General features: G+C 37.1%; 1 protein-coding gene across 1 annotated transcript; it reads right to left on the reverse strand.

Annotated features, from left to right (window-relative positions):
• Positions 1-6,762: 6,762 nt before the first annotated feature.
• Pcdh20 (protocadherin 20) lies at positions 6,763-11,070 on the reverse strand. Its single transcript, XM_051160895.1, has 2 exons — positions 10,762-11,070; positions 6,763-9,721 (listed from the first exon to the last, which is right to left on the reverse strand). Exons 1-2 carry the CDS (start codon positions 10,891-10,893, stop codon positions 6,995-6,997), a joined length of 2,859 nt encoding a protein of 952 aa, XP_051016852.1. The 5' UTR covers positions 10,894-11,070; the 3' UTR covers positions 6,763-6,994.
• Between the last annotated feature and the right edge of the window lie 13,675 nt (positions 11,071-24,745).

The following is a 24,745-nucleotide window of genomic DNA, read 5'->3' on the forward strand; positions in this document are numbered from 1 at the left end:
CTTAGGCAGGTGCTTAGGACTAGTGCAAAAATGAGCCACATTCTCTGCCAAAATATCAAAAGAATGCTCTCTAGCCCAGTTGTTAATATTGTTAACCTCTAAAATCTCTTGATCTGGATCAGCATGACCATCTTCCAAGTTCTTACTTAAATGACACATTAAGCCCTACTTATATCATTTAACTGATTTCCTACTCCAAAGTCACAAAATGATCCACATGCCTCCAAATCTCCTTACGGTCAGGCCTGTCACAGCAATAGCCGAGTTCTGTCTTAATTGCTCTGCTATCACTTTGACGAAACATGATAGTCAAAGCAAGTTATAAAAGAAAGAGATTAGTTTAGAGTTCATGTTCAGAGGTTTAGCGTACAGGGAATATAGCTGCTGGCAATCAGGCACGGCATAATAGCAGTAGCTGAGAGTGTACATCCAGACCCATAAGCAGAAAACAAAGACAGAGAGACTGGGTATGGTTACTTTGAAGCCTCAAAGCCCAAGTCCACTGACAGGAGTCCTTTGATAAAAGCACACTTACTCTAACACACATAGATGTACATAGGAATTATCAAACAGCTCCAACAACTGGGGACCAAGAACTCAAATATATGTGCCTATGCAGGCTATTCTCATTAAAATGACCACAGATATATAGTTTTTTCACTTCATCTCTCTCTCTCTCTCTCTCTCTCTCTCTCTCTCTCTCTCTCTCTCTCTCTCTCTCTCCCTCTCTCTCTCTCTCTCTGGTTGAATCCTGGGCTTTACACATGCTAGACTACTGTCCTGTCAATGAGGTACATTCCCACTCTGCAAAACTCTTTCTAATATTAAATGTCCCAGTTGCTTCATGTGTAAAATCAGTGGTTTACTATTACTGTTTAAAAATTTAAAACATATTCTGGGCCATCGTAATAGTTCTAAAAGAAAAAGAGTGTGTGAACTTATTAGAGAGAGAGAAAAAAAAGAAACTTACTGTATGTAAAAGCAGGATAGCTATATTGAAGCATGAAATAAGGTCTTCAATCTAAAATATTGTTAAACTCATGGGATTTTTATGTAATAAAGAATATTGTTTGCTTAAATATGAGAGAATTGGAGAATAACCTGTTATGACCCCTTAATGGCACACTTTTAATTTTAATAATGACAGTAACTAATAGTGTGGAACACTTCATATGTGCAAAATATTAGTAATGAGTTATATCATTAAATTTCTAAAGTTCTACTTAATACAAAATACATTTATAATTTTCACATAGGAGAACCTCAGGAAGGCAACTGTGGAGAATATTCTGACCATTGGCTAGATCTGGGAAGGGGTTTAAAGTTTACCTCCTGTATTGTCTTTGGCTGGTGCCTTAGTTTCCTGGTGGCACTCAGAGGAAGGACAGCAAGTAGCCAAGAAGAGACTTGATACCCTATGAGAATATATAGGGGGACGTAATCCCCCTCAGGAACAGTCATAGGGGAGGGGAATAATGGGAAAATGGGGGGGGGGGAGGAATGGGAGGATTCAAGGGATGGGATAAACATTGAGATGTAACAAGAATAAATTAATAAAAAAAAATTCTATTAATAAAAAAAAAAAAAAAAAAAAAAAAAAAAAAAAAAAAGAAAAGTTCCTAATGACTGTTAAATACAGTTAAATTTTTCAAGACAAAAACAAGGTAGAAAATAGGATGTGCTACATGACTTATCTTAATGAAAATTAGTGTTGAAGCTCAGGGTCTGTGCTCTTCGCCTATCATTTCCTTGTTCTTGAAGTCATGGTTTCTAGACATTCTCCCAAATTACTAAATGCGTTATCATCCTTTTTTATTATTCAGGCAATACTGGGATTTATATTTATCCTGAATATCATCCAATGACATCCTACTCTCTTTTTTCAATAAATTTTGGCATGAAACTTTTGTGTATGTGCATTTTTATCATGGCTGCATGCCAAATACAGTAGCAACTGCCTAGAATAAGACATATTTGGTGATGTTACCCCTCATAATGAAATATCTACCACATGGACATGCAGTAATGTGTGCTAAATTAAATAGAATTGACAGACATAAAGTTGAAACAAACTGGGTAAATTAGGGCCTTTGAAATTCTGCTGTCATAAAACCCAACATTAGAGATGGAAGTTATTGCCCCAAATCTCTCATTGCTGATTTAATGTGAACGCGATCACTTACACTGTTCCATTCTGTAAAAAAGAAAAGGCTCAAAACAATTGTAGAAACAGTTTACTTGCTGGTTAACATGTGCAAATTCTTATCACTAATTTTAGCTGTTATATTGTATTTATACCTTTCATAAAATCTCATAATGTAGCAGGGCAGTGGTGGCACATGCCTTTAATTCCAGCACTTGGGAGGCACAGGCAGGCGACTTGCCATGAATTCAAGGCCAGCCTGGTCTACAAAACGAGCCCAGGACAGCCAAGGCTACACAGAGAGACCTTTTCTTTAAAACAAAACAGAACAAAAATCCTATGATGCATGTTTTGTCTACTATAGTATATGGCTCACTTTTTTTAGTTAAATTGCCACTAAAGCTTTTATCCAATACGTACTTACTTTCCAAGAAAATGTACACATATGATCAAAGTGTTCTTTTAAGTATCAAGATTTCTTTGGTAGAAAAATTAAGACCACACTATCTCACTCTCCAAACCACTTTCTGATTCTCTTTAATTTCATTCATCTCTAACGCCTGGAGGGTTGATAGCTCTGCACACACACATGCTGACTCCACCTCACATACAGCGTTCTCATCCTCAGATACCATTCTGTCCTCTGTATTCCCTTTGCCTAAGGATTTCTTTTAGATATTAGACATCATCTTTGAGTGTGGCACACAAAACAGAAGTCACTTCTATTCTGAGGTGTTCTGGAAGGATTTAGGCTTAAGGAAGGTCCTGTTTCCATGACATCCATGAAATAGGCATTTTTATTAGGCAAAGCAGTTTTAAATTTCGTTTTCTTATTGGCCTTCCACAAGATAATACAAGTTAACTCCTTGTTAATTATGCATAGAAAATATATGTAAAATGAGAAAGTGAATGTTCTTAATTAGCATAATGTTCTTACTTTGTACTCTATTAGGTATCAATGACGTCCATTTACTTTTTGTGATGCCCTTAAAGGAAGGCAATCCAGGAGCTAGTGAGATGGCTCAGTGTGTAAAAGAGTTTGCTGCCAAGTCTCACACCTGAATTTGGTCCCTAGAACTGACTGTTACAAGTTGTCCTCTGACCTTCACACATAGGTACACCATGAATCCATTAAAAATAAAATAAAATAAATATAAAAATATGTATTAAGTTTAAGAGATTGTTCTAGAAATAATAGTAGTATTTTAAGAACTATTACATATAGTAACATTTGAACATTATTAAAGATTATATTTAGAGCACATCTAATTTGAAAAATTACACAATATTTTCTTTTCTAAAACTAAAATAACTAAGGGAAAAGATGATAGGTAGATCTCTAGTGCACAATAATTAGCAATAAATTTAATTATTTTTTTGTGCTTTCTTGCACTACTCTCAGTTTTCTTGTCAATATTTTTTCACTACATGAATGTGAACACATCATGATAGGCAGAGTAAGTAACTCAGTAATACAGATATTTTGTAACAATAGACTGCTTTACTTGTGAGTGCAAATACAGCCTAGACTGAAAACAATCACGGACATTTATGCTTCATGTCTCCATGAATTGAGACTGCTCCATGGCGCTGGAGAATATTCCCTTTTTACTGCCACATTTTGATTACATTTTCTCTTGTCTGTCAAAGGTCAATATTTTGAAGTTTGTCTTCAAGGAGAATTGCTTGCTTTGTCCATTTATAGTTGTCAATTTATGTATTTTCTAGAAGTGCAAAATTAGAATCTTTGTGAGACTTTCTCACAGCAATCATGTCAACTTTATACACTATCCTTAATGCTTTTTTACTGATGTTATTTCATAGTACAATCAAACCTGCTGTTTTCTAAAACACTGGTCCAGCATCCAATTCTTCAGCATGTTTTTAAAAAGCTCCCTCCCTCCCTCTCTCTATCTCTCTCTCTCTCTCTCTCTCTCTCTCTCTCTCTCTCTTTCTGTGTGTGTGTGTGTGTATGTGTGTCTGTGTTTGTGTGTGTTTTAATTTTGAACTCTTATTGATAAAAATGTATCTGCCAAAAAATTAATAGCTTTAAAATTTTTATAATCAAGAACCAAATAATGCAAAAAATAATGTAAGTTATTCCAGCCCCTAGCTGAAATCATTATATTGGTTTTATATTTCCCAGTTCAAATTAATGAATGCTTTCCTCCATAGTGTAGGATATATTTGGCAGTACAGACACCAGAGCCCTTCCTTCATCATCAAATTGGAGTAAGAGAGCTCACTGGTTCTCAAACTGTTAAATGGATATTAGGGCTTTTAATGAATGGAACAGTTATCTTTGTGCCAGCTTAACTAACAACATTGACATGATTAGCATACATTTTGGCAACTGTTCTAGCACAAGGTCTTAGGAAAAAGAAGCTTTTATGTTTAAGCTTAATTTACTTTAGCTTTTCTGTTTTACCTTATTTCTGTTTTTAATATGAGCAAAATAAAGTGTAAAGGAAATCCTACAACAGAATTGTTTATAAATATATAATTTTATTAAGGCAATTGATATTTCTCATGCAGGGAATGAAGTTCAATAGCCAGCCCCCAACACATGAACCATGTTCAATTTTTGAAATGAGTAGAATGTTTATTTTTGTCTTTATAGTGATGGTAAAAGTCATGGAACTTGTGGAGACTTACTTCTTAAAATTGTTGCTACATGTATTTTACATACTTTCTCTTTTCACAAAAGAAACTAAGTAAAACACGACTGGAACAGGATGTGTTCCTCCTTTGTTATGTAAGAGTTGTGAATGAACAGTTTATGGGCTTAAATTGTCTTTAAGTCTTTTAGTCCAAGCGTCTATCATACAAAAGAAACTTTCATGAAAATATATTGTTTTTTTCTCTCAAACTCTCCTGCCTTATATATTTATTTATCCAGACCACCAAATTGAAGAACACAAGAATAAATAATTAATATAAATCTAATAAATCCTGTGTTTGTGTTTATGAATTTGCATGTGTATGTGGGTTTGTGTGTGTGTGTGTGTGTGTGTGTGTGTGTGTGTGTGTGTGTGTGTGTGTGTGATTTTACCTTAGAAAAACATTGCAAGTTAGTGAAACTCAGCAAGCAAGGGGTTTGCTGGAATGTACGGTAAAAGCTATGCTGATGTTAAATCTATAATTAGTTAATATGAGTATAGCATGCATGGTTGCAAGTTTCCATAAAAACTTATACAAGCAGATTCTCTTCTATGTATGTCTAGAGTTATACACACCCTTAATAATTTACCCAATATTTAATTAGATCATGGATTAGTTTAATATAAACTTAAGCATAGCAGAATACCACAATTTCTCACATTTATTCCTAAAAACAAACAGACACCAATAGCAGGCACTTCTGTGAAAGAAACAAGCCCATGTTCAAATATAAAATGGTAAAAATAATCAAGAAATTATGAAAATATATATTTTTAATTTGCAGACATATAAACAATTTTGGTATGGTACAGAAACACGATGACCATAAGTAAAGTGACCCATTTTAAAGATAATACATTTCTTGTTTACACAGATTGCTTTGCTATAGCTCTTACATAAAATAAAATTCCCATATCATGCAAAAAAGAAAAGCTATAAATTACTGACAAATCAGTTTTCTGCATTGCAAAAGAGCCAGTAAAAACTAAATATCAAAGGATTATGCTGATGGGCTTACAAATGAAATTTTTTATGTATTCCAGAATCAAAGAAAGAAACCCGAGCAGTAGCCAATGGTCCTAAGTAACTACAAGAAGTCTAACTGTCACATAAAATGTCCAACCGAAACAACCAATCATGTACACTAGCTTTCAGAGGAATGCAATTCAAATGCAACTTTTATTTTTCTCATGTGGTACATGAACATAAACATATGCAACCTAATATATAACCTAACGACAAACTGCTGCTGACATGTTGAGAATGCACTAAGACGTTGTAAACACCAAGCAAGCATGTTAAAATTGAGACACGTTGTGTGTCTTGCTCTTTTACTGAGTGCAATGTCTAGTTACATTTAATGTAAGGAATACACAGACAATGCTCACCCTCTGTAATTCCAATAAATGCAGTGGTAAAACAAACAGAGAGAAGGTGGAGTTACACAAAGTATTGCACTCTTAGGAAGGTCAATTTTTTTACACTTGGCAATGATTTGATGCTTGCTCCAAATGAATTGCACTTCTTTTTAAATGCCTTCTCTTTCAAACTATAATTGATGTCCCTATGAGGTAATACATTTTCTGTTTACAAGTGAATTTCTTTTCTTTCTTTTCATATATTTAAGTAGGGAAATTCAATTTATTCTAATTTTACGTTTAATGTTAAAAACAATATATTTAAAATATACTCTCTCATTAATTTCATGTACAACAACTATCATGTACAATACCACAGTTCCCTGCAAGGGGAAGCTAGTGCCCTCTTGTGGTGAAAAGACATTTTAGAGCAACAAAAATGTACTTTTCTTACCTTAGTCTCAATTTTTGTCAGTCATATGCTTGGTGTATGAGAGCTGCCAATTGTCTCCAGTGAATATATATATATATATATATATATATATATATATATATATATATATATATATATATATATACACATACATATATTTACACATATGTATACATATATATGTATATATATATGCTGTTAGTGCTAATTTTCATTTAAAAATTCTGTACACATTTTATAACCTCTGAATTTGAATTAAAAACCTGTAAACAGCTATTTACAACATATTACAAGTTATAAATTAGTTGCCCTTCAGTGGAACTGCATCAGCACACCATCGTTTGTGTGACAAAGACTACTCGGTTAAAATGTCACTTCATGTTACTCCACAACGAAGCATCAAATATTAGAAATATCCACTGGCTTTCTCTCTCTCATACACAAGTCAATTTTTCCTTTCAGTGGAATTTGTACTTCCAAATTCTCATCTTCCCGGTGATGTTTTTTACCTTTTCGTAAGCACATGTATATCCCCATTCCGGTTACTAGTGTGATAGAACCCAAGCTTATGACAGACAGAGCCACCAAGGTGGGCATACAGGACATAGCTTCTACCTTCCTATGAGTTGGCTCTATTGAGATCTGTGGTTCCTTCTCTTCTATGTTAATTTCTGGTTCTTTTCTTAAAAGGCTCTCAATGTAGCTCTCATTACTTACAGTGTCATTGACAAATAAGTTCACCATGACAGTGGAGTAGAGAGGCTCAGGGTAGCCATGATCACTCACTTTCACAAGCAGGCGATGCAAACCATAATCCGTTTGTAGCAAGGCTTCTTCCAGAGTTATGTTGCCAGTTTTTGGGTCGATCTTGAAGGACTCGGGCCTGGGACCTCTTCTCCCTATGATACTATAAGCTATGACAGCATTCATGCCTGTGTCTTTGTCAACGGCATAGACCTCTGTTACTGGTGAGCCAGGGAGAGTGGAAGGCAGGACCAACAAATAAGACATATTAGATTGAGGAAATAAAACAAGAGGGGGGTTGTCGTTAATATCTAGAAGGAGAACTGTGATCTTTGTGGTAGAAGAAAGGGCAGGCTCACCCCCATCAACGGCTTCCACCCACAGTGTGTAAGAACTCTGCTGTTCTCTGTCTAAAGAGACTTTAGCTCTCAACATGCCCTTGCCTGTGTCTATGACAAAAATGTCACTCTGGTTCATTACCGAGAGGGCTACCCATCCATTCCTTCCAGCATCGGCGTCTGTCACACTTATGACTCCGATTTCACCATATCCTGGAAAGTTTTCTGGCACAAAAAAGCTGAAATCCTTGTTGATGAACCTAGGGCTGTTGTCATTTTTATCCAACACAGTGAGAGCCACTGTAGCCACTGATTCTCTGGGCGGCTGCCCACAGTCCACGGCTCGGACAGTGTACCTATACTTTTCTTTCTCTTCTCTGTCCAGCTGAGTAGAAACTGTCAGAATCCCCGTGTCACTGTCTAAGGAAAAATATGATGGGGCGTCTGGTCCCAAGAAGTAGGAAACTTGGCCCCTCTCTCCACTGTCAGCGTCTGTAGCATAGAGCTTCGTCAGAAAGGCATTAGGTGCGTTGTTTTCTTCAATGGTCAGCTCTATCAAGGGTTGAAGGAAAACGGGAGCATTGTCATTGTCATCTAAAAGTTGTACTTTAATGATTCTCTTGACATGAAAACCCTCTGTGTTCCAGGCAACCACAGCTATTTCATAGAACTGCTGCAGCTCATAGTCCAAAGGTTTTGTGGTCTCCAACAAATATTCATTGTTGTACGGCTTGTAGGGTGCTAACCTGAATGGACCTTCACCATCCAAGTAGCAGTTAACCTTGTATTTACCTTCTGGATCTCTTATGGTGAAAAATGCAATTGGAGTGTTAGCAGGCTCCAATTCTTTCAGATACACAACACCATCCATCTCATTTGCGATATAACGTGGGACAATTTCGGGGGGTCTGAAAACAAGTTTGATAATGGACACAAGAGCAGTGATCACTGCAGGGATACAGCCGGGTCCATTAGCAAGGATGGTGAGCTTATGTGTCTGTAGAACATTCCCACCAATGGTACTTGAAAGTTTAATGACTCCGGTAGTTTCATCCAAGTGGAATAAATCCTTGGATTCTTGTGGAACTTTCTGGCTGTAACTGTAAGTGATCTGTGCATTTGTCCCTAAGTCTCTGTCCACAGCCTGAACAGCTGCAATGGGGGTACCCACTGTAGCATTTCCATAAACAGTGACATTAATTTGTGAGTCTATAAAGAGAGGACAATTGTCATTAATGTCACTTATGCCAATAGTGAGAGTGGCACTGCCCAGCAGTGGTGGAGACCCACCATCCTCAGCTATGATGATGCTCACATACTGGTCCTGCGTTTCTCTGTCCAAAGCACCCATGACAATCAAGTAGGGTGTGCGCTCGCCGTTCTCATTCTCCTCCACATCCAAGGTGAACATGCCATGGTAGTCCAGTAAGCGATAGGTTTGTACCCCATTAATGCCTACATCTGGGTCCACGGCAGGGTGCTCTATCGCCAATCGGGTATTTACAGGTGAATTTTCCGGGACCCAAACAGAGATTTCAGAAATTGGGAACTGCGGAGCGTTGTCATTGATATCCCTGATGGCGATTTTCACCTTCACAAACCGGAAGTACTCCTGAGGCAGGACCAGCACATCCAGAAGCAAAAGGCAAGAGTCAGAGGAAGGAGAAGAGGCAATGGAACTGCTGCCACTCCAGGCAGACCCTCCGCCCCCATCGAGGCACAATGCTTCTCTGTCAATCTCCTGTGCAGAAGTGTGCAGCTCCCCGGAACGGTTGTCTAGGGTCACATACTGGCCACTCAGTCCTCCAGAGGCCAAGCTGAAAGAGAGAGGGGGGCTCCCCTCAGCGGCAGTGTGCTCCGGGTGCAGGAACTGCTGACTCTGCCTCCCAGAGTCCCGGGGCAGCAACCTTAGATCCTCAGCCAGGCTGCCTATGAGCACCCCCGCGGGTAGTCCCTCATTTAGGCTGTACAGAAGCTCCGTAGCACGGCTGTAACTCGCAAGGCAGTTGAAGGGTCCAACGAAGAGGAAAAGCAGAAAAACATGCTGGAGTGAAAGGGAGGGGGAAATGGTGATTACACACTCCAGGGAGCATAGGTGGCAGTTAGAAGTAGTGACCCCCCGCCAGGGACAAAGCTAACTCACAAACAAAACCCCTCATCTGAAAGGAAGGAAGCTGAAACTTGCTGCCACTGCCAGAGAGGAAGGTCTGTGGAGCAAATCTGTCTCTGAAACTTATTCCTTTCTCTTCATCTTCTATTCTCCCCACCTCTTCTAGTCATCACTAGCCTCCTCTAGTTAACATGTAGAGTCCCAAACCTTAAAGGATTGGATCCCTGGAAACACAGAACAGAGTTAGACGTAGACTCAAAGGGCTGTGCAACGCGACAGGAAACCTTAGGTTACTGGGAAGAAAGGGAGGGGGGGATCGTGGGGGAAAGCATAGAGCTGTGCATGATTGACTTCTCATTGAAATGATTCTGCCATTAAGGTCCCAGAACAGCTAAGGTATTACCTCCGTTTTCTATGTTGCCAATATAAGCAACACCATCAACAGTAATAAGAATAACAATAATTTGGAAAATTGAGTCATACTCTCTACCTGGTACCCACCCCCCTTAAATTGGGGAGGAAAGTGAATTTTCATTTTATTCCTACAGAAAAATTAAATGTTCTCGGTCTCTACCTCTTATCACACGCTCTACCTCCTTCCAAGTCTACAAGCGAGCAAAGTAAACGCAGAAAATCATTATGCAAAAGCATCTGTCAGTTGCAGTAGACAATTTCAAGCCGACATTGGCCACAGGAATCAATTTTTACAGCCTCGCATATAAAAGCCATGGAGCACACCCGTGGCCCTCCACCCCATGAAACATTTCCAATTCAGAAACTTCCTCTCTCGACCTGAGGGACCAAGCTATTTGCTAAAATATCATAGGCGCTGTATCCCAAACTCATTTCCCTCCCCCTACCTATCCTCTCGTGAAGTTTGCATTATGGGAAAACGGTTGAAAACATCTTTAAGGCGTAGGAACAGCTGGAGAGTAATGCAACTTCTGGGAGACTTAAGGTTCCCGCATCCTTACCGGCAAATTCCCGTGGCTTGTGCTGCTCATGGGACGATGTAGATGCCCCATATCCAGGCACGGGTGCCAGGTCGCCAGGCGCAAGCTCACTGCCTGGACCAGCGAGCTGCGCGCGATCCCTTGGCCGCGCATTCCCTAGGAGGCTGCAGTCTGAGCGCTCCAGAAGGGAGGGTGGCAGAGGACACTCCCTCTCCGTTCATGCAAATCACTAGGGAACTTCAGCCAATAGGCACTGGTCTGTCAATTAAGGACAGAAACTCGGAAGGACTAAAAAGCCCAGGGCCAGAAGGGGACATTTCCAACATCCACTCCAGGGATGTGATATGTCCAGAGCCCGCCAAAGTAGTCGGAATGAGGGCTGGCACTTCAAGGCTGCAAGGAGATGCCACCAAGTCGGGCACCAGAGCTCGTGACAACCAGCCTTTTTCCTTATTGCACCAGTTAAATCCCAAGCCTACAGGTTGTCAGCAAAAGAGGGAGAATTAAAATAAATAAACAAATCCACACTGGTATCTGAAGACACAGACCTATTCCCACAGAACCGTCCTTTGCCAACCGATTTCCTCCCAGTCATGTGGATCCAGCAGTTCTTTGTACAGAGCAAGAAAATCCACTCTTCTCAAACAAGAGCAGTCTCAACTTTGTGCCGAGATGAGAGCCAGAAAAGCAAAGCTATGAAATCCGGGAAGGTTCATTCTGTCTTCATTTTAATCTTTGCTGTTGGTGATGGCAAAGCTGATAGTCTCCAGGGCGCAAGTGTCTCTGGCTGTTTGCCTGGAGGTTTGATTTTAAAGGTACTGGCAGTTTTGAGCTGGAAAAACTAGAGGAAGGTTTGGGACGAGTGTGTATGCTTGTGTGTGTGCTTGTGCTTCAGTGAGCTCTCTCTCTCTCTCTCTCTCTCTCTCTCTCTCTCTGTGTGTGTGTGTGTGTGTGTGTGTGTGTGTGTGTGTGTGTGTTGCAAGCAATAACAACTATTTTTCTGGAAGGGGAATATTTAAAGGAGAGAGGGTAGCCAGGAAAGCTTAAACAAAATAGTTGTTACTCTCAAAGGATTGTTTTCTCTCCTCAGTCTGCTCTCCTAAATTCCTACTGGGAAGTGTCCCTTTAGAAGCAGATTCTGGAGCAGGATGAGAAATGCTTTGCTATCTTTTCTGACTCTGATCCTCAACCCTTGGTTAAATGTAATCTGTCATGTTATCAGCTGGTGGGAAAGTCCAGAGCATTCAGTCTGTGAAACTGCCTGACTGGCAGGCTGCTACATAAGTAATGGCCAAGGTCATGCACCCGCTCCTCAAGCCTGTATTCTCTTCACCAGGCTTCCAAATTTCCTCCTTACTGCCCTAAACCTAGTCTTGTCAGTTGACTGACCAGTGACTGAGCCAGTGTTCTGGCATGAGAAATAGAAATTCTCTGTGCTTTCCAAAGGAAAGCTAATTCAATTTCCTTTTATTTTGTACTAACCAAAATAGAAATTGTTTGGCTAAGCTAATTGTTCAGCTTATGGCTGTATTTTTTTTCCCCTCAATTTGATTAATTCTAGATCTAGAGTCCTGAACACTGACAAAGTATTACATCAGAACACCTGGTAGGTAACAGCTTGTTATTGCACAAGTTGTGCTGTACACGAATCAGACAAAACACTCTATACTAAATATCTGACACATAGTATGAACAAAGCTCTTTACAGCACAAGGGAGTGTAGATGAAGTAACAAGCCCGTGTGTACACATCCAGGCATGGTGTTCTAGGTGGAAGACTTCTGGTAAACAAACCACATCTAAGGAGACATGCTTGCCACCTCTTCCTTACTCCTCTATCTGCTAGTTCTGCTCTACAGCTGAACTTTTACCATCAATGGCAAATATTTACCTTGGAGTCTGTAGGTATGACATTACCGGATTCTAAAATCAGTAACACCTTCCACCTACAGAGTGTTTATGCCTTAAGGCAATACCTTATCCTCTAGAAGTCAGGAGCACATTCCTAGAGTTAGACTATCTTTCAATGGTCATAAAACCCACAATGTGCAACAATTCTGTTACTACACAGATAGTAAATGCACTAGACTTTACACACACACATGCTCACAAACCTCATAACCTTATCTGTTTAAGGTCGCTGACTCTGTATCTCTGTGTGCCTCTGTCTATGTCTCTGTCTGTCTCTGTTTGTCTCTGTTTATCTCTGTTCCCCCCTCTCTTTCTCTCTCTCTCTCATGTGTGTGAGTGTGTGTGTGTGTGTGTGTGTGTGTGTTCCTGTGTGAATGGGTGTGTTTCTAATATTTTCTTTTTCTTTTTAAAGAAAAACTAACTGGAGAACATCTTCTCTCCATGATTATTTTCACAAACGTATTTCCTTCTCTTTGGTGTTCTTTATTACAAGGCCACATTTTAAAGGTGTCCCTACTGTCTCATCAGAGCAGACTCTTTTCTTTTCACCATATTATCCAGCTGTCTCTATAGAAAACTACATGACTACTGTTCCACATCTTTGTTAAATTGAATAGAAATTAAATCTCCTTATTAGACTGTAATTTGTCTAGAGTGTTTCTAAAAAGAATGGTTATAGGAACTATAGCAGAAGGAATTCAACTGAGCTAAAAGACAGGAATTGAACAGGTTCAGAATGTACTATTTGAAGGGACATTATGAAGCATTTTGTTCTGTTTTGTTTTAAGTTATACTGGTTGTTGAGTCACTGAATGGTTATTTTTCACAAAAACTTGGAAGGTTGGCACATCACTAGGTCACATCTTACTTGGCACACGCACATTGTTAAATGAACTACTTGTTATCATCTTTCCCCTTTGAGGATCTAAACAGAAGTTTCATACAGCGTTTTTTGTTTTTGTTTTTGTTTTTAATTGGGATGAAAAAAACCAGAGACAAAAACCAAATGAGCTTCTTTGGTTATTTGCACAATTTTCCTGAGCATTCAAAAGCATCCCCAGACCCTGGTTTCTTCTGGAGATAGCCTTCTGACCTACCATCTGCTGCAACAGATTTCTTGTTAAAGATGATTTAGAGAGCTTCCATGCTAATAGTCCCTTGAAAATAATACTCATGAGTGTCTCAGATGTCTCAATCGCTCTGGGCCTGCTTCCCAGGTGCTTTGTAAAAATTGATCTAGAAGAATAGTTAGATTATATGCCTTCCAAGCCTATTTCTGCTGTAGACAAAGAATACAGCATGAATAATACCTGGTATTTTGCAAAGAACTGGGGATTTGGATTCTACTCTCTGGTTTGTTGCTTATTTCCTGTATGATGTTAGGCAAATGTCATATTTCTGCCTCGGTTTTCTGCTGAACATGCCCACATACCACAAGCAGATAGATGCATAAACTTGTTTCCCTGATTATTGTTATTAACAGATGCTGCATGATAATACACAGATTAGTTTGACTATTATTTACTATGTTATATAACTAAACGGTAGTAATACTTTTAGTTGCTGGAAGCATTCTTTCCCTAATGATTTTCCTTGTTATAATGCAGTAAGCATGTTTCTATGTGTCTTTCAAGAGATCAGTTTCAAGCATTGTACTTTAATAAACATGCTCTAAAATATTTAAATTCTTAAGAGACTATATAGGCTATTATTTCATGTATCTATAATTAATTTTCATTGTACCTTTTAAAGCATTTTAATAATAGCATGCTATTCTCAAATGTCCTAATATATTAATATATTGCTATTTATATATCTAATGTATTTTGAAGCACCAATGTTCAATCTAGTTCAAAGTTGTAAAATAATGTGAACTGTATTACTTTATTTTAAGACTGTTTATAGCATTAATAGCTCATTAAAACTGTATGATTATTTAAAGGTAGGTTATACATGAATGTATATAATATTAGTATATAGTATAATACATATGATATGCAATAAAAATCATATTTGATTGATTAATCAATGCTAATGATGACTGCTTTTAAAAGAACCAGCAATATTGGAGAAATGTTGAAATGATCATTTATTAGCATTTATGCTCTGAACAAGCAATCAAGTAACTTATTGGCTGTTTCCTCATCGTAGTTTTCATATACAATTATTATAAAAACAACTTTACAAAATGATATGTTATCAAATGTGGTTATTGGACTTTGATCTGGGACCTAGAATATACATCGTTTAATTTCTTTCTTCTTTGATACCCTTCTCTCATGAATTGATTAATTAACTAGTCAACCAATCCATCAATCAATTAATTAATCAAGCAATTTACCCACCTATCATATAAATGTTCTTAATTAAACCAACAAGCTGATAACCACAGAAACATTGTTAAGACATAGATTCATGATATTTCTTATTTTAATAAACTTCTTTAACTTATTACTACTGTCCATACACATAAACTCATTTTACCTATGATTGAATAGCTTAGCATTCTCAATTTGTAGACTTAAAATATATTGTATTTATAATTGCATATATACCTGAAAACATAAATAATCTTCTTTTAGTATGTGAGTGTAATGCTTATGTAGAGGGGACACACGTGTCATGGATCAAATATGAAAGCTGACTTCAACTTTGTGGAGTCATTTTGGGCAAGAAAGTAATTTGCTTGTAATGTGGGGCAATTGAATTATAGGCTAAACCATATCAACAGCCCTTTAAGTAACTTTACACACCACAGTATCAGATAGCTCATTTTTTTTAACGTATTAACTGAAAATGAGAGAGACAAATTCATGGGTTCAAAATAGTCTCATTTCTTTACAAAAAAAAATAATATTTATCAAAGATTTTTTGATATTAGAAGATAACTTAAGTAAATAACACTCTTTCATACACTCCAATATTATCAAATCTTGATTTCCAGTATTTCAGTAAGCATTAATTCCTTTTTTTGCAGATTGCTAATTTTCAAATTTGCAATATTTGAAAGAAGCTATTCATTTTAGTAAAGGATAAGTATATTAGGAAAACTGTAATATGCTGCTTCATTTTCTACATGCAATTTAAAAATTAAATTATGAAATCAGTAGGGAATCAGTTTACTGGTTGTTTGTTAAAAAGCTAGACCTTTAACATAATAAGTAAATGACATTTACATGTTTTTAATTATGATTTATTCACAGTACATCCTGACTGTAATCTCTTCGATTTTATCTTACTGTTCCCAATTACTCTTTCTTTCTCTTCTGCCTTATCCCTCTCACCTAGACCTCTGAGAGGTTGGGTCCTCCTCCCCTTCCTCTGTGTTACCACAGGGCCTCACCTCAAAGGGGCAGTGATCAAATCTCAGGCACCAGAGTTCCTGTCAGAGGCAGTGGCCCACTCTCCTGACCCCTTTCCCACCTGGAGAATGAGCTGTCCATTGGCTACACCTGAACAGGGAGTCTAGGTTCTCTGCTCGCAATGTCCTTGGCTGGTGCATCAGTTTCTGCGGCTCCCCTGAGTCCAGATCTGTTAGCTTTGATTGTCTCCTTGTGGAGCTCCTGACCCTCCCCCCTTCCATTCTTCAATTCTTCCATACAACTTGACTGCTTCACCTAGAGTCCAGCTGCATGTCTTATATCAAAACCTTGCAGATAACCTAAAATATTACAATGACTAATTTTATTCTAAAGCACATACTGATATTGTGCATAATGTTTACATGGGATTTTGTGAATATTATTCTTAGCTGATTAGTAACTTTAATATCTAGAAAATTTTGTGTAAATAGATTTCACATATCTTTGGCTCTGTATCAAAGAAGGAAGGGAATAGGGCCAAATGGTCCTTTTCTTTTCAGAACTTGATATCACTTAACAAAGATAAGTATAGCCAGGTGAAGTCACTAGAAAAGCCCAGGCTTAATTATAGCTAACATTTTCAACTTTCTCTCCTTACACTCAAAATAAATTTTAAAAGCCATTTTCAACTCATTTGAATTTCACATTCTTCTTTCTCACTCTGGCAGAGGTGATAATGAGCAGAAAAAGCATCAGAAGAAAGGTGGTCCAGATGAGGAAGAAAAAAAATGAAGGGCATGGAAAATCCATAAAGTGGATCAGCAGCTGCTGACTGATGAGTTGTTTACTAAATTCAGTTTCTTGGTGATACATGTGCCTTACTCTATAGAGTCAGTACCTTGGAGGCTTGAAAGGAGAAATAAGGCTGTAAACAGCATAAGGCAATCATAAACTCTATAAGTTAGCATAGAAATTAGGTCACAACCATTACAAATCTCTTGGAGGACAGAACGAATTTTAAGTTCACTTTAGCATATAGATCCTATATTCTCTGATATTTATTCTTCATTCTCACAAAAAGAAATGTCTCATGTATGAAAGACTAAGGAAAATTTATGTTAAAGTAAGATGTTTACAGAACTTTTCATCTAGCGTTATAAAATATCTTTTATATTTCTATGTGTAAATCTAAGGTGGGTTGCTAAACACTGCAAAGCCTTTCTGACCTGTGTGGATGGTACATAAAAGCACCAAGGGAGTATTGTAGGGTCAATGGCAAGCGTTTCCCATGAAGTTATATGGCTTTTTTGTTTGGTTGGTTATTTGGTTGGTTGGTGTTTTTGTTTTTAAATGCAGGAATGGCTGTTTTTATAAGGCACCACTTTTGAGTTATTATTTCTGTAGAGTTACAGACTTTTGTCTAATTCTATTTACCACTAAGCTGTATATGTTGTACACCTTAGCTTTTTTCATGAATGTTGGACATCATCTCTGATCATCATTAGGTGTTAAAAAAAAAATGACTTTATTGAAGGTGTTCAGATGTTAAGTAGGCTGCTTGAGTTCAAACAACAAGGCTATGCTGGGATGGAGCAAAGAATACTTGAGAGTAGTTGCTATAGTGAACATAAGGAATTATTTATTCAGTTTACAGGCATTCCTTTTGTAGCAAAATTTTCCTCTGTTTACAAGATATATATATATTGGTTATGGTACTGACACTACTCAGAAAAAGTAATTAAAATCTTATAGGAACAAAGTCATTTAAAAAATATAAAACTTTATCTTTTTTATGTTTCTTTTTTAACATATACATTTATATTAGTACATATGAATAAAATGAACTACATACAGGAGGAAGAGCCATGAGACAATAAGGAATTATATAAAGGTTACATTCGTAGTGATTTCGCTATTTGTATATGGTAAACTTGAAGTAAACATCTTTCTTGTTGGGTCTAAATTTCTGAATCAAGGCCAATATCTATCATACCTCATCTCTATTTACTTAAAATATCTATGTTGATCTAAAAACATCTTGACCCCTAACCAACTAAGCTTAATTTTAAGACTAAACTATGTGGTCTTCAACCCCATCTGAGACTTGAGAAGGAATAAAACTTACATACCTGAGTGAATCAGAAGAGCAGGTTAGCAGCTTCCAAATAGAAAAAAATGACTGAAAGAATTACTGCCTGAACAGTCCCTCAACACTCTCTATAACATTGGAGCATCATCTTCAGCCTTCTAGCCAATATCTCTGACAGACATATTTGCAAGGCAGGAACTATTGAGTTCTTGCTTACCCTGTCTTGGCAGAGTTTGGCCATTGACCCTGCCTGCATCTAAGCTTGCCCATTTTTAGGCAAAATTCTGTCTGTGTCTTGTTTGCCACATTTGAAGCCAACTTCATAAGGAGGTTCTTTGATGCTCATCATCTTTGAGGCAGGCTGGGTGTTGTTAGGAGTTAACTTGTCTTGTTGTCAAAGAATCTTTATCTTTTAACTAAAAATTTTCCCACAATATATTTTGATCATTTCCCCTTACTCCTCCCTGATCCTCCCCACCTCTATCTTAACCCAACTTATGTTTCACCCAAAAAACAATGAAACATAAAAAACAAGAAACCAAGCCTGGTGAGGTGGGGCATGCATGCCTGTACTTCCAGCACTCAGGGAGGCAGAGGCAGGAAGATTGCTCTGAGATGGTAGGCAGGCTGGACTACAAAGCAAGTCCAGAACAGCCAAGGCTACACAGAAACCATCTCTCAAAAAACAAAAACAAAAACAAACAAACAAAAACAAAAAAACCAAACCAACTAATTCATTATTAAACAAAGCCAAACATTCATTAAATACACAACCATACACAAAATCTGAAAAAAAAAAAAAAAAACAGAAAAACAAAAAACAGAACAAACAAGCAGAAGACAAATATGACAGACAGTACCATAAGAAAACAAAACAAAATGAAAAGTTGAAAAAAATAGTCATTTTTTGTTGGCCAACTCTTCTGGGCACGGGGACTATACTAGAGAGTGTGTGATATATCCAGTGACAAAGAGTACTAAATTTCTAGAAAAAAGAATTTAAAAACTATGAATTTTAATAAGGATGTACATACATTATATTGATAAAAGAATATTGCCCTTCCAAATTATTTGGACTATCCAGAAATAATATTTTCCTTTGCTAGAATCATAGATTATTAAAATACTAGTTTGTGAAAAAAGTGTTTATTTTGATAATAATCCTTGTATCACATAATCCTAAAATTTTTAACTCTAGATAATATTTAAATCAGGAAAATGGTTGTTATTAACCTTTTTAGGATGCATTAACAATAACTGTATTTTTATGAATTGTTCATAGTAGTTGTTAACTGCATTATGCATTAGATTTAAAGAGAATTGATGGCTGGTGGCAGAAATTTATTAGTAAGTTTATTTTAAATATTTTTTTGCTATTTGTGAACGTAAACTAAATCAAATAAACAAAGATAAATATTTCAAAAATAACACATATGTATCATTGAGCAGAATTTAGACTTTGTACAATTCAACACAAGGAACCAAACTAGAAAAGAAAGTTAAAAAGCGGTTCCTGCGCTTTCTCTATTTCATTTTATCTTATTTTGCTTCTTACTTTATTCTGGTTTTTGGCTTATTTGTTTGAGTCTTTGTTTTTGAGAGGAGGGGTTGCAGTTATATGAATGGAGTCAGAGAGGATCAGGTGACAGAGTTGGAAGGAGTTGGAAAAAGAAACTGACAATACATTATATAAAAACAACTATTTTCCGTTTAAAACAGATTTTAGAAAGAAAAAAAAAAAAAAGAAAAATTTTAAAGGTGACCGAAGTCTTTATGTAGTTAGCACTATTTTACATTAACTGAAGTGGATTAAATTCCTTGAACAATATATTTTCCATAGGGTGGAGGAGGATCTGGGAGGAAGCAGGGGAGGAAAAACCCTTGGGCCACGCCCGATCTGTAACCTTAACTTCAAGTGGTCTGTACTGCCTGTTCTAGGAAAAGCAACCATGTCTTTGTTTCAACAAATTGTAAGGACCGTCTTAAAACCTTGCCTTTACTTCCAAAGGCTATTATGACCACCTTGTTATGTTTTACTTCTGTAACTCCTCTGTTTGGAAGCCCCCTATCCCTGGTCTATAAAAGCCCTTATCTCCCGCCCCCCTGCCCCATGTGTTCAATGGAGACCTCTTGAATCCCTCTTTATGAGGAGACAGCCTCTGTACACAAATTTTTTAAAAAATCTTGCTTTAATTAATTTGGCCAAGGTAATTTAGGTTAGGAAGTGCGTCTTTAGGATTACCATTAACTCGAATTGCATTTATATATTCCTTCCAATTAAATAGAACATTTCTTAGTAATTTCCAGAAGCTGAAGAAAGCTAGTAACAGAACAGAAGTTTCAGGGTCCGTGCTGTCTGTGGCGTTCCTTAATGAGTCTTTACACACACACACACACACACACACACACACACACACACACACACACACACACACACACACACACACACCACATTTTGCCTGCCTTCTGTGACATTATACTTAGTGGTATTTGTAAACTTTCATCTGCGCTCTATTTTGCCTTTGCTGGATTTTTCTTCGTCCTGTCTACACCTTTTAGCTCTAGCTCCATCCAAAGACTCCTGTGTTCTCTCTAGGGAGCCCTTCCGCTATAATCCTAGTTATCTATGTCTAGATAACCGTCTCCTAAATCCCCTCGCCACATCCTCATATTTTGTGCAGCCTCAGTGTTCCCAGGATTATGTGACATCAGCTAGGCTTAAAATGGCCTTGCTCCCTGGGTGACACTTAAAAAGCAAGGTTGTTGGCTATTTTGGCCGAATACACACACACACACACACACACACACACACACACACACACACACAAAAATTACCCATACTCAAAAGCATGTCATCTGTTGAAACATAGTTTATCAGTATTATTCTAACGTTCATTTATGAAAATAACTACTTATGCCATCTGTTGGTGGAAGGCTGAATTAAGGTTCATAGCTTTACTCATATATTAATGCGTGGAGGACTGACTATTCTAATAACAAACACAGCACTGGTTAAACTTCGGTGAAAATGCATGTGGAAATAGGGGATTGCTGCCTAGGGAAAGTCATTTACCGACACCCTAAGAGCCTCAGAGAGCAGTGTTAGAGAGATCAGGAAGTAGCAAAGCTACCAGGTTGTGAGCATTTCTTAGTCTGATATGTTTGCATGTGTGCCTCTGTGTGTGGGGGGGGGCATGGAGGGGGTACAGATACATAGCCCTATCAGGTCATATTTTCCATTTTTAAAATAATTATTTCATAATTTAAAACCCAAATTTGTTGGTGGGGAAGGCCTGGTGGCACTGAGAGAAAGGATAAGCAGGCTACCAAGGTGAGACTTCATAGATAGCCTATGACCATATAGTGGGGGAGGAGGTCCCCCTCTGTCATAGACCTAGGGGAGGGGAATAGGAGTGAAAGCAGGAGGGCGGGAAGAACGGGTAGATACAGGCGAGGGGAAAAGAATTGAGATGTAATCTGAGTAAATTAATTAAATAATAAAATAAAAAACACCCAAATTTGTACAACCATAATTGAAGTCATGCAGTCTCTTTAGCCTGACTTTATTATCTAGCGTGTACTTTGCTACAAGGTCTAGTAGGATGTACAGTATATTTTGGAGAAAGAAGGACAGATAGTCTCAAACTTCACCCGGGGAGCAAGGCCATTTTAAGCCTAGCTGATGTCACATAATGAAGGTATAACAATTTTTCCAGGACAATCATTTTTAGCTTATTTCCCCATGACATTAATAATGCCTTCTTACATGTCTAAAATGTTGTGCTTTAGATAATAAAAACATGTAACCAACTTTTAAACACGTTTAGAAAATTGGTACATATGGTCAATATGGAGCAAAAGATAACATCCCATTTCAAGATTTATATAATAAAAGATAACCCATGTAAAGACTTCAACATGTGGTACATATTTTTTTTCCCTTTCTGAAGATGAAAATGCAAAGTAAAAGAGGAACCAGTGGAATCAAAGCGTGAAATGAATGAAGTGTTGGTTCCCCGTAGACTGACCTTATCGTCATCCTCCCTGTGGAAGCCCTAGCAGCTATTTGACTCTCACTCCTACAATTCTCAGTGCCTCCACAAGTAGTCCCTCTCACATGGGGCTTTTGTATCAATATTGGGCGTTTTCTTAAAGGCAGAGGACCTTCTTCCAAGTATGGGAAGGTTCCGGGCCAGTTCTCCCTTTCTCAAGCACACTTTCATGATGGTGCATCAAAAGAGGCCAAGAATGTTTCCTCTTATTTTCAGCATTTCACTGTAGATGGCGAGAGCAGACAGGCAGACAAGGAAAAGGGTCTTGATTGTGAGATTAGACTTTAGATAAGAAAATCAGCTATATTTAAGTCCTCAATCTGTATTTTACTTATAGGGCTGCCTTGAATATATCACTTAGAGTCTTAGAAAACTTCAGATTTACATCCCATAGAAGTAACTGGAAATTTTTCAGCATTTATTTTCCAGTCTATAAACATCACACTTGCTTTAAAATGTAATTCTCATAGGACTCTATGAACTAGGCGCTGATATCATCATTATTTTTAATATGAGACATTAAGAAAGCTATGTAGCTTGCAATGGATGACCCAGTCAGTTATGGGGAAGCTGAGACAGGAAATGGGGCAGGCTGCCTTCAGCTCCCATGTATTTGTCCTATAAAATAGGATTTTGAGTAAGATCCTGTGATGTACTGATACACATTTATAGAAGAGAATTTACCTCAATTCCTTACCAGTTTTTAACAGAATAAAGGTCAGAAAAAGGCACCCACAATAAGATCATTTCAATTTTCACCCTTCCGTTCAGCTACATTTTTATTTATGCATAATTATTGCTAATTCTGCATTCTGACAGCACAGATTGCCACAGCTGAAATTTTTCTACCTTACCTGCTTAGATTCTTCCAACATTTGATTATTATATCAAAGTGTACTTTATGTGACTTACTTCAATTTAATTTGTTCTAATGCTTTCCTTAAGACTTATTTTAATTCCTTTGAGTTTTTATTCAGCTTATGGATTTTTTCAGAATATTTCATTTATGTTTCATAGTTTTTGCTTATTTTATACATGTTTGTATATAATTTTGATATAGATTTTTGAAATGGATATATACATTTACATGTTTCAATATTTTACCCAGATAGAATTTTAGCCATGCTTCCTTTATTCATATCTTTGCAAATATTTGTGACCATTAGATTAAATTCATCATAAGTTTCAATGGGCTGGGAATTTTAAGAATTATATGCATGTTTTAGATAAACTAAATTATAAACTTTTAAAAATTTGCAAAATTATAGGTATACTAATGTTTATGTAGAATTCCAATAATTCATATATTTTAGAGTTTATTTTTAATAATTATTTATTACTAATCCTAAGATATAAGTAAGTTTGTAAATGTAAACTTTTCTTTCATATTCTCCATTTGAGTGACTGATGATGTTGTTTATTGATACATTGCAAAACTCAGCAGCCACATTTTCCTTTTCAGTCTTTTGTTGTTTCTTAGGTATAGCTAGATCTTGATATATCTCCATAATGTTACTTTATTTTACTAGCTTCAATTTTTTTTTTTGCTTCAAGATATTTTTATGTACTAGGATAATTTTTTTATTAATTTATTCTTGTCACATCTCAATGGTTATCCCATTCCTTGTATCCTCCCATTCTTCCTTCCCTCCCATTTTCCCCTTACTCCCCTCCCCTATGACTGTGACTGAGGGGGACTTCCTCCCCCTGTATCTGCTCATAGGGTATCAAGTCTCTTCTTGCTAGCCTGCTATCCTTCCTCTGAGTGACACCAGGTCTCCCTATCCAGGGGACATGGACAAATATGAGGCACCAGAGTATGTGTGAAAGTCATACCCCACTCTCCACTCAAGTGTGGAGAATGTCCTGTCCATTGGCTAGATCTGGGTAGGGGGAGGATAGCAAAGTAGAAAGATCCAGAGGGTCCTAGAAACCTACAAGAAGAACATTATGATAGGCAGATTTGGGCCCAGAGGTCCCGCTCAAACTATGGCACAGCCAAGGACAATACAGGCCGTAAACTTCAAACCCCTACCCAGATCTAGGTTCAATTTTAAATGGTTCAAAAAGTAGCAAGCAAGCAAAACCAAACAAACAAAAAAACAAACAAAACAAAAAACACAAACAAACAAACAAACAAACAAAACCCAAAAAGTAGCAAGCTGTTTATTGGAATACCTAATACAGATCATGTGAGTAGTCAATGTCCTTCTAATAACTTTTAAGCATTAGAAGCAATGATATCTTTAAATATGTATTACATATTCTCAGAAAACTTTTAAGTTGCACTAGCAGTATAGATATTAAATTGCCAGATACATGGAATTCTGTCAGTTTAGGTAGCCAAACTACTATTTCTAGTTATCATAATAATTTGTATATATCTAGTAAATGTTTTTAATGTAAGCTATACAGTCCTCAGATTTAGAAATGAATACTTCTATATTGTACCAGAGTTAAAACACAATCTGTTTTTTTTGTATTTTTGTTAAATATTTATTTTTATTTTTTACATATACATTTATATTATTACACATATATAAATAAATTACCTATTGCAAGAAGAACCCTGACACAATCAGGAACTGTATAATATTAATGTAGTTTATGGACAAAATATGAAATTATTTTTAATAAAGTAAAAGATATTTC

This window comes from Acomys russatus, chromosome 18 (genome assembly GCF_903995435.1).
Source record: "Acomys russatus chromosome 18, mAcoRus1.1, whole genome shotgun sequence".
Classification (NCBI taxonomy): Eukaryota; Metazoa; Chordata; class Mammalia; order Rodentia; family Muridae; genus Acomys; species Acomys russatus.

Coding starts and splice junctions, on each gene's coding strand:
- Pcdh20 (XM_051160895.1), bottom strand. CDS start 10,893: ATGCGCGGCCAAGGGATCGCGCGCAGCTCGCTGGTCCAGGCAGTGAGC. Junction 9,722..10,761: donor CAAGCCACGGGAATTTGCCG/GTAAGGATGCGG, acceptor CTTTCACTCCAG/CATGTTTTTCTGCTTTTCCT.